This window comes from Sceloporus occidentalis, unplaced genomic scaffold (assembly GCF_023333645.1).
Source record: "Sceloporus occidentalis isolate IW3139 unplaced genomic scaffold, rSceOcc1.0.p SCAF_4, whole genome shotgun sequence".
Lineage (NCBI taxonomy): Eukaryota > Metazoa > Chordata > Lepidosauria > Squamata > Phrynosomatidae > Sceloporus > Sceloporus occidentalis.
The window spans coordinates 149869342-149884384 of NW_028316984.1; the positions used below are offsets into that span (position 1 = coordinate 149869342).

General features: G+C 42.2%; 1 protein-coding gene across 1 annotated transcript in view; it reads left to right on the forward strand.

The window, feature by feature from the left end:
• RASGRP1 (RAS guanyl releasing protein 1) overlaps nt 1-13553 on the forward strand; it is a 56928-nt gene extending 43375 nt beyond the window's left edge. Inside the window, exons 13-14 of the mRNA XM_089522008.1 lie at nt 4909-5279; nt 11639-13553. Of these exons, the coding sequence (XP_089378134.1) occupies nt 4909-5279; nt 11639-11770 (503 nt within the window). The 3' untranslated portion in view covers nt 11771-13553. The remainder of the gene's footprint in view (nt 1-4908; nt 5280-11638) is intronic.
• The last annotated feature ends 1490 nt before the right edge of the window (nt 13554-15043 follow it).

A 15043-nucleotide genomic window follows, 5' to 3' on the forward strand; every position in this document is an offset into this window, starting at 1 on the left:
TCTCACTTTTCCAGTTTGTTCCTTTCTTTGCACAGATGACCCTTTAAGAAGCAGAGATAATAGAGATTATTTGCATGATCCAATTGGCTTTAATCAGTTCTTACCAAATTAGTAACAAATAAATCTAGAAAGTTGCTTTAGGCTAAATTAAACCATTGGTTCATCTCAGTAATGCTTTCTTTGATGGGCAACAGCTCTTCAGGGTTTCACATGGGCATCTTTCCCAGGTGATCCTTGTGCCTTTTGGCTGACATCTTGATGGCTAATTCCAACTAGAGTAGACCTATTAAATCAGTTGTTGAGTGGTAATTGATTTGAAGGAACAATAGGTAAATCTCATTGATTGAATGGATTTGTATTAATCAAAACTAACAGCAAGACATAGCCCTAAGTGTTGACTTTTGCCACTGAACTCAGAGCCTTCCCATAAGATCATTGTTTGATTATTGAGAGAGTCTTCAAATCACTTCATATTTTCTTTTATTGTTGTTGTTTGTCTTCCAAGTTATTTCTGACTTATGGAGACCCTAAGGTGAGCCTATCACAAAATTTTTATGGCAAGAGCTGTCCAGCCCTGTTCTCCAAAGTTGTAGTCCAATGCTCAAACGATTATTATTATAATTATTATTATTATTAGTAGTAGTAGTAGTATAGACATGGCCTGGGTCCAGTTTACTTGAAGGAACGCCTCCTCCCATACAATCCTTCCCACACACTCCGATCCTCCAGGAAAAACCTCTTACAATCTAGAAAGACCAGACTGGCGGTGACCTCCTGGAAGTCCTTCTCTGTCACCGCTCCAAAAACCTGGAATGACCTGCCGGAAGAGATTCACCAATTATCCTCACTCAAGGCTTTTAAAAAGGCATCAAAAACCTTTCTCTTCCGGCAGACCTTCCTCAATTGATAATGTCCAGAACCAATTGAATCCCCCTCCTTTTATTATTTTCTTATTAGTGGTTTGTTTTTTTTAATTTTGATGTATTGTTACATACTTTTTAACCATGTTTCACTGTTTAATTTTATAGTTGGGAGGGAGGGTTGGGCTGGGGTCTTGTGGGGCTTGTTGTTTTTATTGTTGTATATTGTATTAACTTTGCTGTTACCCGCCTCGATCCTCAAAGCGGAAGAGGCAGGATATAAATAAATATTTAGTAGTAGTAGTAGTAGTAGTAGTATAGCATCATAGGTTTTACATAGCACTTTACAAAGAAAAGAAAACAACAATCCAAAATAGAAACAAACATCATGCTGGCTTTCCTTTCTTTTATTTACAGACATTTATTCTGATCATATTGGTATTTTCTGTTACAATTTGACTGGTATAACCTACTTTGTATATTATAAACCTTTTGTTGTTGTTGTTAACTGTCCTTGAGTCAATTTCGACCCATGGTGACCCTGTGGATGAGACATCTCCAAAACCACCTGTCTTAGTTCCTGTACATTCATACCCATTACATTCTTAATCAAATCCATCCATCTAGCACGCAGCCTTCCTCTTTCTACTTCTCTTCACCTTTCCTAGCATTTTTTTTCAGTGAGTCATGCCTTCTCATAATGTGTCTGAAATACAACAGCCTAAGTGTTGTCATCTTGGCTTCCAGAGAGATTTCTGGTTTGATCTGTTCTAGGACCCATTTGTTTGTCTTTGTGGCCATCTACGGGATCCAGTTGGGAACCATTCTGTTTCTCTGTGTTCTGTTCTGACAGTTGTCTCTTGTCCTGAGTACAGATGCCTTATCAGGACTATCAGATGTGTTGCCACTCCCATGTCTTTAAGACTGTTCCATAGCCTTTCATGATCTATGCAGTCAAATGCTCTGCTGTGGTCTATAAAGCACATGCTGATTTTCTTTTGGAATTCCCTCATTGTAGATTTGCAGTGTGGTCCCTAGTGCCCCTTCCTTTTCTGAACCCCGCTTGGACCTCTGGGATTTCTCTCTCCATGTGTGGTTGGAATCTAGGTTGCAGAATTTTGAGCATAATTTTGCTTGCATGGGAGATCAGTACTATAGTCCTATAGTTACTGCAGTCTTTTGTGTTTCTTTTTATGTGGATGGGGACGTATATTGATCATTTCCAATCTGTTGGCCGTCATTTTGTTTTCCACATCTGTTGACATATGTTAGTTAGCACACTGTACTGTCAGTGTGAATTGCAGCAGTTCAATTGGAATATTATCTGTTCCTGGGGATTTATTTTTCACCATTTTCTTTATTGCAGCTTCCACCTCACTTTTTAGAATTTGGGTTTCAGCTTCATATGGCTCTTCATTACACATGTCATTCATTTTATGATCTCTTTTATATAACTCTTTTCTATGCTGCATCGACCACCTTTTTATTCCTTCTTGGTCTTGAATTATGTTATTTTAATTGTCATAGAGCATCGCAGTCTTTGGTTTGAAATTTCCCTTGGATTTCCTGGATCATGTAGAATAGGTCTCTTGTTCTTGCTTTTTTGTTGTTGTCTTCTTTGCATTGATCATTGTAGTATTTTTTAAAAATCTTTTTGCATTAGCTGTTCTACTGTTGTATTCATGGTTCTTAGTTTGTTCCCATGTCCCTTTTGTTTTGCTTCTCTTCTTTCCTTTATTACAGCGCGCCCGTGCCATACGCGGGCGCACCATACGTGGCTTGAGCATACGAGCTCAAGCCGCGGGGCGTGCGCGGGGTGGAAGGGGTGGCGCGTCCCATTCAATCAAATGGGCGTGTGCACCCATTGCGCCCCGCGCATCGCCGTGCATGAGCCCCATTGTTTCCAATGGGGCTTGAGCATAGGTGGAATTTGCCTTACGCGGAGGGATCCAGAATGGATCCCCGCGTAAGGCGAGGACCCACTGTACTTGTAGCGTTTTATCTGTCATCCATGGTTTCTTCTCTCTCTTTTTGTCTCCTGAGATAGTCTGTCCACATTCTTCTTTTATTATGTCCCTGGCTTCAGACCATAGTTCTTCTGGTTCTCAGTCTATTATGTTTAATAGCGCTAATCTGTTCCTTATATTGTAAATGAATTTTGATGAAATATTGTTTAGATCATATTTTCATATGATTACTGGTTTTGCTTTTTTCTTGAGTTATACAGTGCACCTGCATTATACGCGGGTGCGCTTTATGCGGACTTGAGCGTACGCGCTCAAGCTGCGGGGAGCATGCGGGGCACAAGGGGCAGCGCGTCCCATTCAAATGAATGGGGCGTGCGCCCATGATGCCCCGCACGCTCCTGCGCCACCACGCCACCGGGCCCAAGCCCCATTCAAATGAATGGGACTTGAGCATAGGTGGAATTCGCCTTACGCGGGGGGGTCTGGAATGGATCCCCTGCGTAAGGCAAGGGCCCACTGTACTTTTATTTTTTATATGAGTAGTTCGTGATCTGAGCCACAGTCAGCACTTGGTCTGGTCTTGGCCACCAATATGGAAGGAATTTCACCTTTGTTTACTTCTGATTATATAATCTATTTGGTTTTTGTGTTGGCTATCTGGTGATGTCCAAATGTGTAGCCTTCTTTCTGGTTGTAAGAAAAATTTGTTTGGAATGAATAGGTTATTGGCTTCGCAAAAATCTTATCAGATGTTCGCCTTCTTTGTTTCTTTTGCCTAATCCAAATATGCCTACTGTTTTTGTTTCTTTACTTCCAACTTTGGCATTCCAGTCCCCTATGAACAGGTTGACATCCTGTTCTGAGGTGCTGTCAGTTTCTCCCTGTACTCCCTCATAGAAACTTCCACTTTCTTCCTGTTCTGCCTCTATAGTTGGTGCATATACTTGAATTATGGTGATATTCATAGGTTTTCCATGAAGCCTTATTGAGATGATTCAATCTGATTTTGCATTGTCTCCTTTGACTGCTTTTGCCACGTCTCTTCCTAGTATGAAAGCCTTCCCGTTTCTTCGTATCTTTTCATGTCCTGAGTAGAATACTTTGTAGTTGTCTGAATCAAAGTGACCCATTCCTGTCCATTTGAACTCACTCCCAGTACTGCTATGTTCATGTGTTCCATTTTCATTTTTATTATGTCTAGCTTCCCTTGGCTCATGCTTCTCACATTCCATGTCCCTATTTTTTGTGTGGTTGCATTTGTCTTTCTGAGTGTGTCCACTACTTGTCTCACCATCTTTATTTCTTCCTGTTAGTGCTCTGATCCTGTCTGTGTGTCTCACTTGGTATGTCTCATCATAGAGTTTTCTAGTTGAGGGAGATATTCAGAGGGCCACCTCCACCTCTCTGTGTGTGGTGCTAACAATTGTTAGCTTTGGTTTCACTGCTGCTCTCTCACTTTAATGACATCCACCATTACTTCTGCTGCTCAGTAGCTGTTTTCCTCCTATGTCATGCCTCCACTGTTGTTTGTTAGCTTCCCTAACCTTCCCTTCTTGTCTCTACAGTCTTCGTTGTCCTGGAGGGTCTAGCACCCTGATGGGCTGGGTGGGGAGCTCAGTGGTCTGAAGCCCTCTCTCCCAGTTTGTCCTTGAGGGTCCTCCTTCAGGGGCTGGGGGGGGGGGCGGTGCTAGATGGACTGAAGCCCTGCCTTCCAGCTAACTCCTTTGTCTCTGCTGTCCTCATTGTCCAATTATAAACCTATAAATGATTTAAATAAATTTTCAGGAATCCTTAATAATTGTCCCAGTGTTACTCTTCACTCCATATTACAATATTAAATCATGCCATTTTTCCTTTTCTTTGGTTTGTCATTTCATTGCAAAGATTGGAATAGTGAAAGTGGGCAACATGGTATAGCAACAGAATTCAGGGTTATGTTATATACCTCTTTCAGGGAAACATTTTACCATTTTCTTCATTGAATTTAGGGCTTCAAAAGAACATGTAGTTTCCTTAAGCCACTGAGTTGCTTTTCATCTCCTCTCACATTCTAATGCTGTGTTTCTGTGTCCCCATTATAGGACTGGAGGAAGGTGGATTTCCATTTCCTAATGGAGAAGTGGTTGAGCACAATGAAGGGAGCAAAGACAGAACTATTATGCTGATGGGGGTTTCAGCTCAAAAAATCTCTGTAAGACTAAAGCCTTCTATAGTGCACAAGAGCACACAGACTGACCTGATGCTGATACATGTGGAAGGGCTCTCCACAGAACAAAGAGAACCAGGAATACTACCTGAAAGCACTTTCCTCCAACCTACCCCTCTGTCTCCATGTCCAAGCCCAGTTCTTAGCCGTAAAAAGGCTTATGTGAAATGGGAAAACAAGGACTGCAATCAAAAAGCAAGGGAGGAACCATGTACTTTAAAGCCCACCTACCATGAATTAGAGCAGGTACTAAAACTGTCATTGAGAATCATCAATATTAAAACTGTATACAAAATGACCTCTTTAAACAATGAAAGGCAATGCTACTTGAGTGATAAGGGGCTCAGACTAGGAGATGTGGTTTGAAATCCTCCTGATTCAGCTGTGAAGCTCACTGAATGACCAGGGGTCTTTCACCATCTCTCAGCTTGAACTACTTCACAAGATTGTTTGGAATATAAATTTGGAGCAGGAAAAGAGCCATATTTACCATCTAGAGTTCCTTAGATGAAAGGAAGGCTGAAAATACAATGGTGGAAGAATTGAAAGGTCCCACATATCTACATGGCAGATGAAAGTGGGAGAAATTATTTTAAAGTTCCTGAAACCTACATGAAAGCAATAGTCAGAGCCCAACTTGGATTTAGCAAGTGCTGTTAACATAGTGAGCAACCCCTGTCATTGCTGCTGCTAAGTGTCCTGTAGTAATATATAGTGAAGCATTTTAGGTGGGCTGTCTGTTGGGAAAACTATGGGTTAGAGTAGTGAGGAAAACAATTTAGAAAAATGCACCCCCTTGAACGAACACTTGAAGGTTTAACTTGTAGTTAACATGCACTTTGCCAAAAGGTCAATAGAGCCTTTTCAGATGTTAAAGGGGATGTTGGATTTAATAAACAATAATGATTGTTCATTGTTAGAAAAATGTCCATCTTTAGTCTTTTTGTCATTTTGTTTGAAAATCACACACTAGGACTAGCGTTCTGTTAGTGGCTTAAACATGTAGAAGTGCAGCGTTGTTGTTGTTGTTGTTGTTGTGAGCCTTCAAGTCATTTATGGCTTATGGCAACCCTAAGATAAATATATCACAGAGTTATCTTGGCAGAATTGGTTCAAAGGGGGTTTGCTCAGCCCCTTTTTGAAGGGGGTTCAGAGGGCTATTCTCTTGCTGTTGTATTCCATCCAACAAATATCCACGCCTCACTCTTGTCAAGCCCTGTGAGGGACTGCTGCTATTTCTCCTTACCAGCGATTCACGTAATGAAGATCCAGTTGCTCTGGGCTCTTGGGGGAATGCAAAGACAGGTGCACTCAAAATGTGCTGTTGTCTTCTTTCAAGTCAGTTCCAGCTTATGGCAGGGTTTTCTTGGCAAGAGTTGTTCAGTGATTTTTCCTTTGTCTTCTGAGGCTGAGAGTGTATTACTTGCCCAAGGTCACTCAGTGGGTTTCCATGGCTGAGTGGGGAACTGAGCCCTGGCCTTTAGAATCCTAATCCAACATCCAGGCCATTCCTTGATCAGGGAGGTGTTGTAGTGAAAGTAATGTTAAGAACTATGATCAGTGCATCCTTTAGGGAGGGTAAATTTCCAGGCCAACTAAAACAAGCGGTGGTCAAACCGATTTTGAAAAAAACCCTCCCTAGACATCTTGGTAAGGAATAATTATAGTCCGGTCTAACCTTTTACCATTCTTGGGCAAGGTGATCAAGAGAGCAGTTGCCTTCCAACTCCAAGCTGTCTTGGAGGAAGCCGATTATCTGGACCCATTTCAGACCGGCTTCAGGCAGGATACAGAGTTTAGACTGCCTCGATCACCTTAGTCGATGATCTCCATCTGGGCATCAACAGAGGAAGTGTGACCCTGGTGGTGCTTTTGGACATCTCAGTGGCCTTCGATGCCATTGACCATGGTATCCTTCTGGAACACCTGAGAGAGTTGGGGATTGGAGGCACTGTGCTCCAGTGATTCCATTCCTACCTCTCGGGCAGATTCCAGATGGTGATTCTGGGAGACAGCTGCTCTTCTAGAAGAGAGCTGACATCTGGCGTCCCTCAGGGCGCCATCCTGTCCCCCATGCTGTTTAACATGTACTGTACATGAAGCCGCTGGGTGAGATCATCCAGAGACATGGGTTGCGGTGTTATCAGTACGCTGATGACACCCAAATTTACTTCTCTATGTCTCCAACTGTTTGCAGTGACTAAGGATGGCATCCTCTTCAAGGATGCCTGCCTTGAGTCAGTAATGGGATGGATGAGGTAAAACAAACTCAAGCTGAATCCAGAGAAAATGGAGGTACTCGTGATAGATGCCTCAAGTCCGGGGAAGGAGATTTGTCAACCAGTCCTGGAAAGGGTCACATTATTATTATTATTATTTATATAGAGCTGTAGATTTTCACAGCGCTGTACATAAAACAATAAATATATAAGAGAAAGCCTGCCTATGGCGTACAATCTAAGAGATAATAGGATAATACATATAAAATACATAGCAATACAGGGAATAGTTCAATAAAACAGGGAACAAAAGAACATCAAATAGCAAATGATAATCACGCAATGCCTGGGAACGCTTCTCTGAACAGGATGGTCTTCAACTCCGTTTTGAAGCTGGTTAATGAAGAGATGGCCTTTACTCGTGGGGGAAGAAGGTTCCAGGAGTGAGGGGTAGCAAGTGAAAAGGGGCGAATCCGAGATGGGGCAGAGGAAATCCTGGGCTTGGATAGCCAACCTTGACTACCAGAATGGAGGGCCTTAGTGGGAAGGTGAGGAGAAAGAAGGTCTGATAAGTAAGGAGGGACCAGCCCATGGAGGGCTTTAAACGTCAACAGCAGGAGCTCATATTGAATACGGAAAGGGAGGGGGAGCCAGTGAAGGGATGCCAGCAAAGGAGAGATATGGTCAGAGTGGTGGGTGGATGTGATAATACGTGCATCTGAATGCTGGACATAAATTAAAGGACGAAGGTGAGAAAGAGGAAGCCCAGCCAGGAGGATGTTACAGTAATCAAGTCGTGATACTACTAGGGCATGGACCAGAATCTTGGCAGTAGAGGCGGAGAGATATGGTCAGATTTTGGCAATATTGTATAAAAAGAATCTAGAAGCCTTGGCTGTAGTGTGGATCTGAGGGATACATGACAGGGAAGAATCAAAGATAAAACCAAGACTGCGGGCTTACTGGACTGGTTGAATAGAAATGTTGTCCACAGAGACAGAAAAGGAGTGTTGAAGGGTGGGCTTAGGAGGAAAGAAAAGAAGCTCCGTCTTGGACATGTAGAGCTTCAAACGCCGATGGCGCATCCACTGTGAAACACATTTTCCCTAAAGGACGAAGTTTGCAGTTTGGGAGTCCTCCTGGACTCGTCACAACAATTGTCATCTCAAGTGGATCCGACGGCCAGGAGTGCTTGGTAATAGCTTCAGCTGATATGCTAACTGCGTCCCTACCTGGATCAAAAGGACCTTGAAGAAGTGGTACATGCACTGGTAATCTCTTGCCTTGATTTCTGTAATGCACTCTACATGGGGCTACCCTTGTACCAAGTTGGAAGCTTCAATTGGTTCAATATGCAGCAGCCAAATTGGTCACCTATTTGTCCAGGTTTGACCACATAACACCTGTTCTAAAGTCTCTTCACTGGCTGTCAATTAGCTTCCAGGCCCAATAAAAGGTGTTGGTTATTACCTTTAAGCCCTACATGGCTTGGGCGCGAGTTACTTGCGGGACGCCTCTCCCTACACAATCCGCCCCGCACTCTTAGAATAACTGGGAAGAATGTGTTAGAACACCAATCAACCAGGCTTATATCGACTTCCCAGAGAGCTTTCACAGTAACTTCTCCGAAATTGTGGAATGGTCTTCCAGAAGAGATCCGTCTTATTACCTCCTTGGAGGTGTTTAAGAGGGCACTCAAGACAGATCTCTTCCGGCAAGCTTACCCACCTGACCTTATGTAAGAGACATCTTCGGACCATTATATAACTGTGTTGCATTACCGTTTGATGTTGAACGTTACCACTTGATGTTTTTTTTAAGATTAATTGTACAGTGGTACCCCGGGATACGAAAGCACCGCCTTACGAAATTCCCGGTTTACGAAAAAAAATAATTTAAAAAAACTGTTCCGCGTTACGAAAGTTTTTTCGGGTTACGGAAAAACTTTTGGTGCTTTTCGGCGCGATTTCACACCAAATCGCGGCTTTTCCCCATTAGCGCCTATGGCAATTCGGCTTGCGAAAGTCTTCCGGGTTACGAAAAGGGCAGCGGAACGAATTAATTTCGTAACCCGGGGGACCACTGTACTACTTTTATTGATGTGTTTTTATAAGTATTTCATTATTGATGTATGTATTTTAGTGGACTGTAATACGGCTTCTATCCATCTGGGAGAGGCAGGAAAATATAAATATATTATCATCATCATCATCATCATCATCATCATCATCATCATCATCATCATCTAGATGATAGCAACAAGACTGAGGGCTACTAACCTTAAACACCTATCTGGTGCAAGGCAGTAGGAAGATGAGAAGTTGTGTATGTGGACCTATGCACACATGTAGGATCTTGGCTTACGATTTGTTGTTGTTGTTGTTGTTGTTGTTCCTTGAAATCATTTGTCATGTATTGTAAACCTAAGGAGACCTGATCAGTTTTTTTTTTTCTTGGCAAGATTTGTTCACAGAGTGTTTGCCATTGCTTTTATCTGAGACTGAGATTTTCAGACCAGCGCTTACCATGAGGTAAATGCTGGTAAAACGCTACAAAAATGCGTAGGAAGCATGTGTGTGAAAGCCTGACATGCTTCCTAAACGTCAGGAAATTGTCCCCTCACCTTCAGCATCCCTGAATCATTCGGGAAGCAGCAATTTCCTATGAACCGTTCATAGGAAATTGCTGCTTGCTGAATGATTCAGAGATGCTGGAGGAGAGCTGACAATCCTTCACACACACACACTTCCTAAACATTTTACCAGCGTTTTACCAGCGCTTAAGCACTTGTCTGAAAATATTGAGAGTGTGACTTGCTGAATGTCTCCCAGTGGGTTTCTATGTCTGAATGAGGATTTAAATAATCATCTCCTGGTATATTATTGCGACACTCAAACCACTACACCATGCTGTCTCTCCGGCGTAGGATAGCCACGCAAAATACTGTAACCTGCAGTCTTGACTAGATAGCTATATGAGGGTGCTTTGCACATAAGTCACATTAAATTTAGTTGCTTTGCGTAGGACTGCAGTTAAGGTGTAATATAAAGGGGACAGCTCAAAGCAAAGGATTTTGAAAGGCCAGACATGTCAGATTGCACAAAACTGAAAGTCTGAATTGCTTTTGCCTGAAAGATCCGTGTGTGTGTGTGTTGTGTGCCTTCAAGTTATTTCTGACTTATGGGGAGCCTATGACAAACCGGTCATGGGGTTTTCTTGGCAAGATTTCTTTGCCGGAAGTTTGCCATTGTCTTTCCTTGAGGCTGAGAGCATGTGACTTGTCCAAGGTCACCCAGTGGGTTTCATGGCTGAGTAGGTTTCTAGAGCCATAGTCCAATGCTCAAACCACTACACCACACTGGCTCTCCTGAAAAATATCACATTTAAATTCTGATGTAAAGCTTGTCACAAGAAATATACTTTAAACTCCTAGACACACACATTCATGATTTTAGGATTTTGAGTAGCTATGTATCTGGTGCTTTTTGAGCCCTGCTGAAAGGACATCTGTGAAGGAAAAAGCAACTTGGAACCAGTCTGGGGGGTGCGAGCGGAGGAGGTGAAACCAATATGTTACTTTTTGACTTATCACTTAAGGGCTGTTGCTTTGCAGGCTATAGCAGAGAAGCAATTTATGTGAAAAGCAAGTTTGGAAATTAGTGTATTTTTAAGCAATGCATTTTCCCCACATTTGGGTTTGGTCTTCACAGATTATGTATAGTATGCACAGCAAGATGCCCTGGGGTAAAAAGTCCATGTTTATGCTTTCAGGGGATTCAGGTTCACCTTTCAGGGGATTCAGGTTCACTAGCATATTAGTATTTCACAGCATTGTACTAAATTCTGTTAGTTATGCTTGTACCTAAATATTTTAGACAGAAAATTTGATTCCTTTAGTTTTCTTGGTAATACTTGTTGCAAAAATTTAGAACTGATTTGACAGCATCTGTGCTTTCTCTAGGTTAGATTGCATGTATTCATTAATATCTTCAGTCATTTGATTTACTTGCAAGAGCCTTTAATTGTTAGCTCTCTTCCTCCTCCATTGCTAGATGGGCTCTAGAGCCATTTATTAGAATAGATGAATTCTCTAATAGTCATTTGGAAAATGGCTTTTGTGCATGAAAGCATGTGTTTAGCACACTATGAAATACTTTCTCGAGAGAAGCTGTAATGATAATTGCTCCCCTCTCGCACAGATGGCTGTGTATCTTTCAGTCCATTTACGTTTCAAGCTGTTATAATTTGGAGGAATAGTTAAGTATACAAACCTAGAGAATAGGACATCAGTGAAGCAAATGCTCCTGCTAAGTAGGGTTGGGGGGGGGACCCTAAACCTGTTTCTAAAACATATTTTGTTCTGATGACACCTGTATTTTTGTTTAGGAAAGAAGTATTCTTGCAACAGAGAATGAGGCATTAAAGCTGCAGCTTAAACAGGCACATCAGAAAATTGAATTCCTCAGTGTTCGAAGAAACCACATTTTGGACAGCAGGGAACATGGAGACTGCTTGTAGCTAACAAGTCAGGAGCTCTTCTGTGAAAGATGGTAAAGGCAAATGGGCCTCAAGGGCTGGTGCGTTCAAGCATGTTGAGAGTGGGACTGTTTCAAACAAAGTTATTCCTGTTCTGCCTGTTAATAATATGTGTGAATGTATGCATTCTCTATTTAACAGGTTTAAAATAGTTTGCCTTCCACTGGTGAAAATGGTGTCATTTGGAATTCCTTTTAATTTGGACAAGCAAAATTGCTACTGTTTTCCTAATAAGGCAACCAAATGTCATTGAAAAAGGAAAAGGCCTCTCTTTCTCTAGAACTGGAAATAGTAAGTGAATTCAGCAGTGCAAAGCTGGAATGAAATTACTTGGGGTAAGGTGAGGGAGGAAGAGTTCTCAAAACAGCTATCACAAAGCCAATGTATTGTTTTCTGTGACAAGCTGTGTAGCAATACAGGATAATATACAGGCAAAGGCTAAGTCTTGTTGGTGTCAATTGAACAGAAGTATTAAGTAGTATGTCCTCCCCCTCCACAATTCATGCATCTTAAAAGTACTTTACTCTAGCTGATCATATTCCATCTTTCATTGTAGAAATACAGTACACAATAATGATGATGATCCTTTTTCATCACACCACAGGTTATGTATCTAGTGGCTTCTTCCACCCATGGAACAAGCACCACTGGAATAATAAACTCCCTCCTTTTTTTCCTGCAGTGGAATAAAAGAAAGTGGCTTTTGCACTTTGGGTGCATTTGCTTCTAGTTTGTTGCTGACAATAGATTATTGAAGGGAGGCCTGTTCAGAAGGGACATCCTCACATATGTTCATCTACATACAGCCCTTTTAAATTTGTAATGCAGAAAGCACATGAAAACTGAAATGTACATTCATCTCTTTGCACAGCCCTTGGGAAAATGTGATATATTTGAGTTCAGAAACCAGGTTCAAAACATGGCTTGGATAGGAAGGTCACTAAGTGGCATTGGTTTACATTTTTCAGACCAGTCTTATTTGACTGATTGGTCGAGTAGTTTTAAAGCTGAATTCCTGCCCACTCAATAGGTATTAGTTAATCACACCTGTGAACAAATAGCACCAAAATGGTAAATGCCACTTTTGTTTTGTCTTACAAAATCACTTTAGCTTTCTATCTTATAATGTCAAGAACTGACAGATAAAATGATACACTGTGAAATGTGGTATCAAGTACTTGCGACTTTGTGTAATTTGTGTTTTATTTATTTACGACCTCTGTTGAAAGCTCTTGTTTCAGACAAATTCCTTAATTTATTTTTACAAGAATGATATATTAGCTGCCCAGCTCTTGTGGTTTTTCTGCTTTCTGTTCCGATGTATGTATTTATTCCTTTTGGAGTAATTCACTGTCAACTCTTTTTGTATTTTCATTTGTAAAGGCCCAGCATAATTTGTAAGATTCTTTATATAAGCAAATCTGTGATTTTAAATGCATGTTTCATGGACTGGATACAATTAAGTAAATCTGATAAAGTAATATAGCTACACTCTATTGATTGTAAATATAAATTTGTCATGCATGGTTTTTACAAGTTGAACAGATTATACACTAAACATGAATAATCTAAACACTCTAGAAGGGAAAACCTTAAGACCCCTAATGTATTTTTCTCTTTTTCTCACACATTTGCCCTGCTTCAGCAATCTTCCTCCAAAAACATTGCAGCTTTCCTCACATGTGAACCTGCACTGAATCCTAAAGCATCCCAGTCTTTAAAAGTGGGGAACCTTTTTCCTTTGAAGATCTTCATTCCTTCCAGAAAGAGTGGGGACAAAACTTGTACACATTCACATGTTCTTATTTAAATCTCTTCCCTCCCTTCTCCATTGTTTCCTATCACACACCAGCACATACAGAACTTCCTGTTTCTGTACTCTTCTGTATTGAGAAGAGTCGCTTCTTCAGTGTATGGCTAAGTACAGTGCAGTGCCTGTGATTTTGTCCTCTTTAGACAGCTCCCTGTGCTCTTCTAGTGTGTGCCAAAGGAATTTTTCTCAGTCAAGGGAATGAATAGATAGCAGAGTTGCTTCACAGTTCCAAGAGAAAGAGCTGCTGTATACAAGGCAGAAAAGGGCAGATGCAACCCTGGATAAAGAGACAGATGGGACTATCAAGAATGTGCTCCATGGCTGGCTTTCTGCCTCAGCTTTAGTGAGCATTTTTTTTCTCTTGGTTTAGTAAGATGGAGGGGGACCCTGTCAGGACCAAATGCCAAAAAGCTGACCATGAAATGGACAGGCAGAAGTAATTGCACTGAGGTGATGGATATGGATTCCTCTGTTTAGCATCTGGATGAAGTTGCTGAAATGGTGTGAAGATTTGCAGGACAGTGCCTTCAGTATGCAAAAGACAACTGTAGCTCACCTTCACAGATCTAAGAGGCTTATCATATTACAAAAGAAAGATGAGAGGCACCGAAATAGGAGTGGCTTTCTGCTTAATGGCCCCCTATATTGTCATCGTAACTTCTGTTCTCCTTCTAGAAGATGTTAATAAAAGTGTGGCTTTTGCCAAATGGACTTTTCCAGCAGGACAAAAGGCACAAGTTTATGATTGTAGCAGTTGGAAACAGAACAGGCCGTGCTTCTAGGGCATGTGAAGATGTAAACTGAAAGCCGCTTCTATCTCACTGCCTCTTGTCTTACTTTTGTAATGTGATAAGGCTCTTAGGCGGGTTACACACCGCCATGAAAGTACGGAGTCAGTCCGTACTAGGGTTAGGAAGGTGCGGTGCTTCCGCACTCCCCTAACCCTAGTACGGACTGAGTCCGTACAAAATGGTGGCCCCCCTTCCACATGGGGGCCGCCATGACGACGTCACGACCGCGCCGCCTCTATACGGGGCGGCGCGGACATGACGTCGGTCCGCGCCAGGGTGCTTAGTGCGCCCTTTCCGTGGACCAGGAAGGAGCTCCGTTTTGGAGCTCCTTCCTGGTTTGCGGCGCCGCTTTGCTTTGCTGGGCGCAGCCTTCAGACGGCTGCGCCCAGCGAAGCAAGGGAGAAAGGGGCCAAGCGGCCCCTTTCTCCCCTTCCCCGCTGCCGCAGGCTGCGGATCGGGGCCTCAGCGGCTGCCGTTCTAGCAACTGAGGCCACGATACACTGGGGAAAGGGGCTGGTACAGCCCGCCCAAAATAGGTGGTCTGTAACCCGCCTTAGTGATGTCTTGGAATCCCTGAATGGAAGTGCCTCAGAGTGAGTTAACACAGTATTTCTCAAACACTTTCCCCTTGTGACCCCCTTTGTGGACATC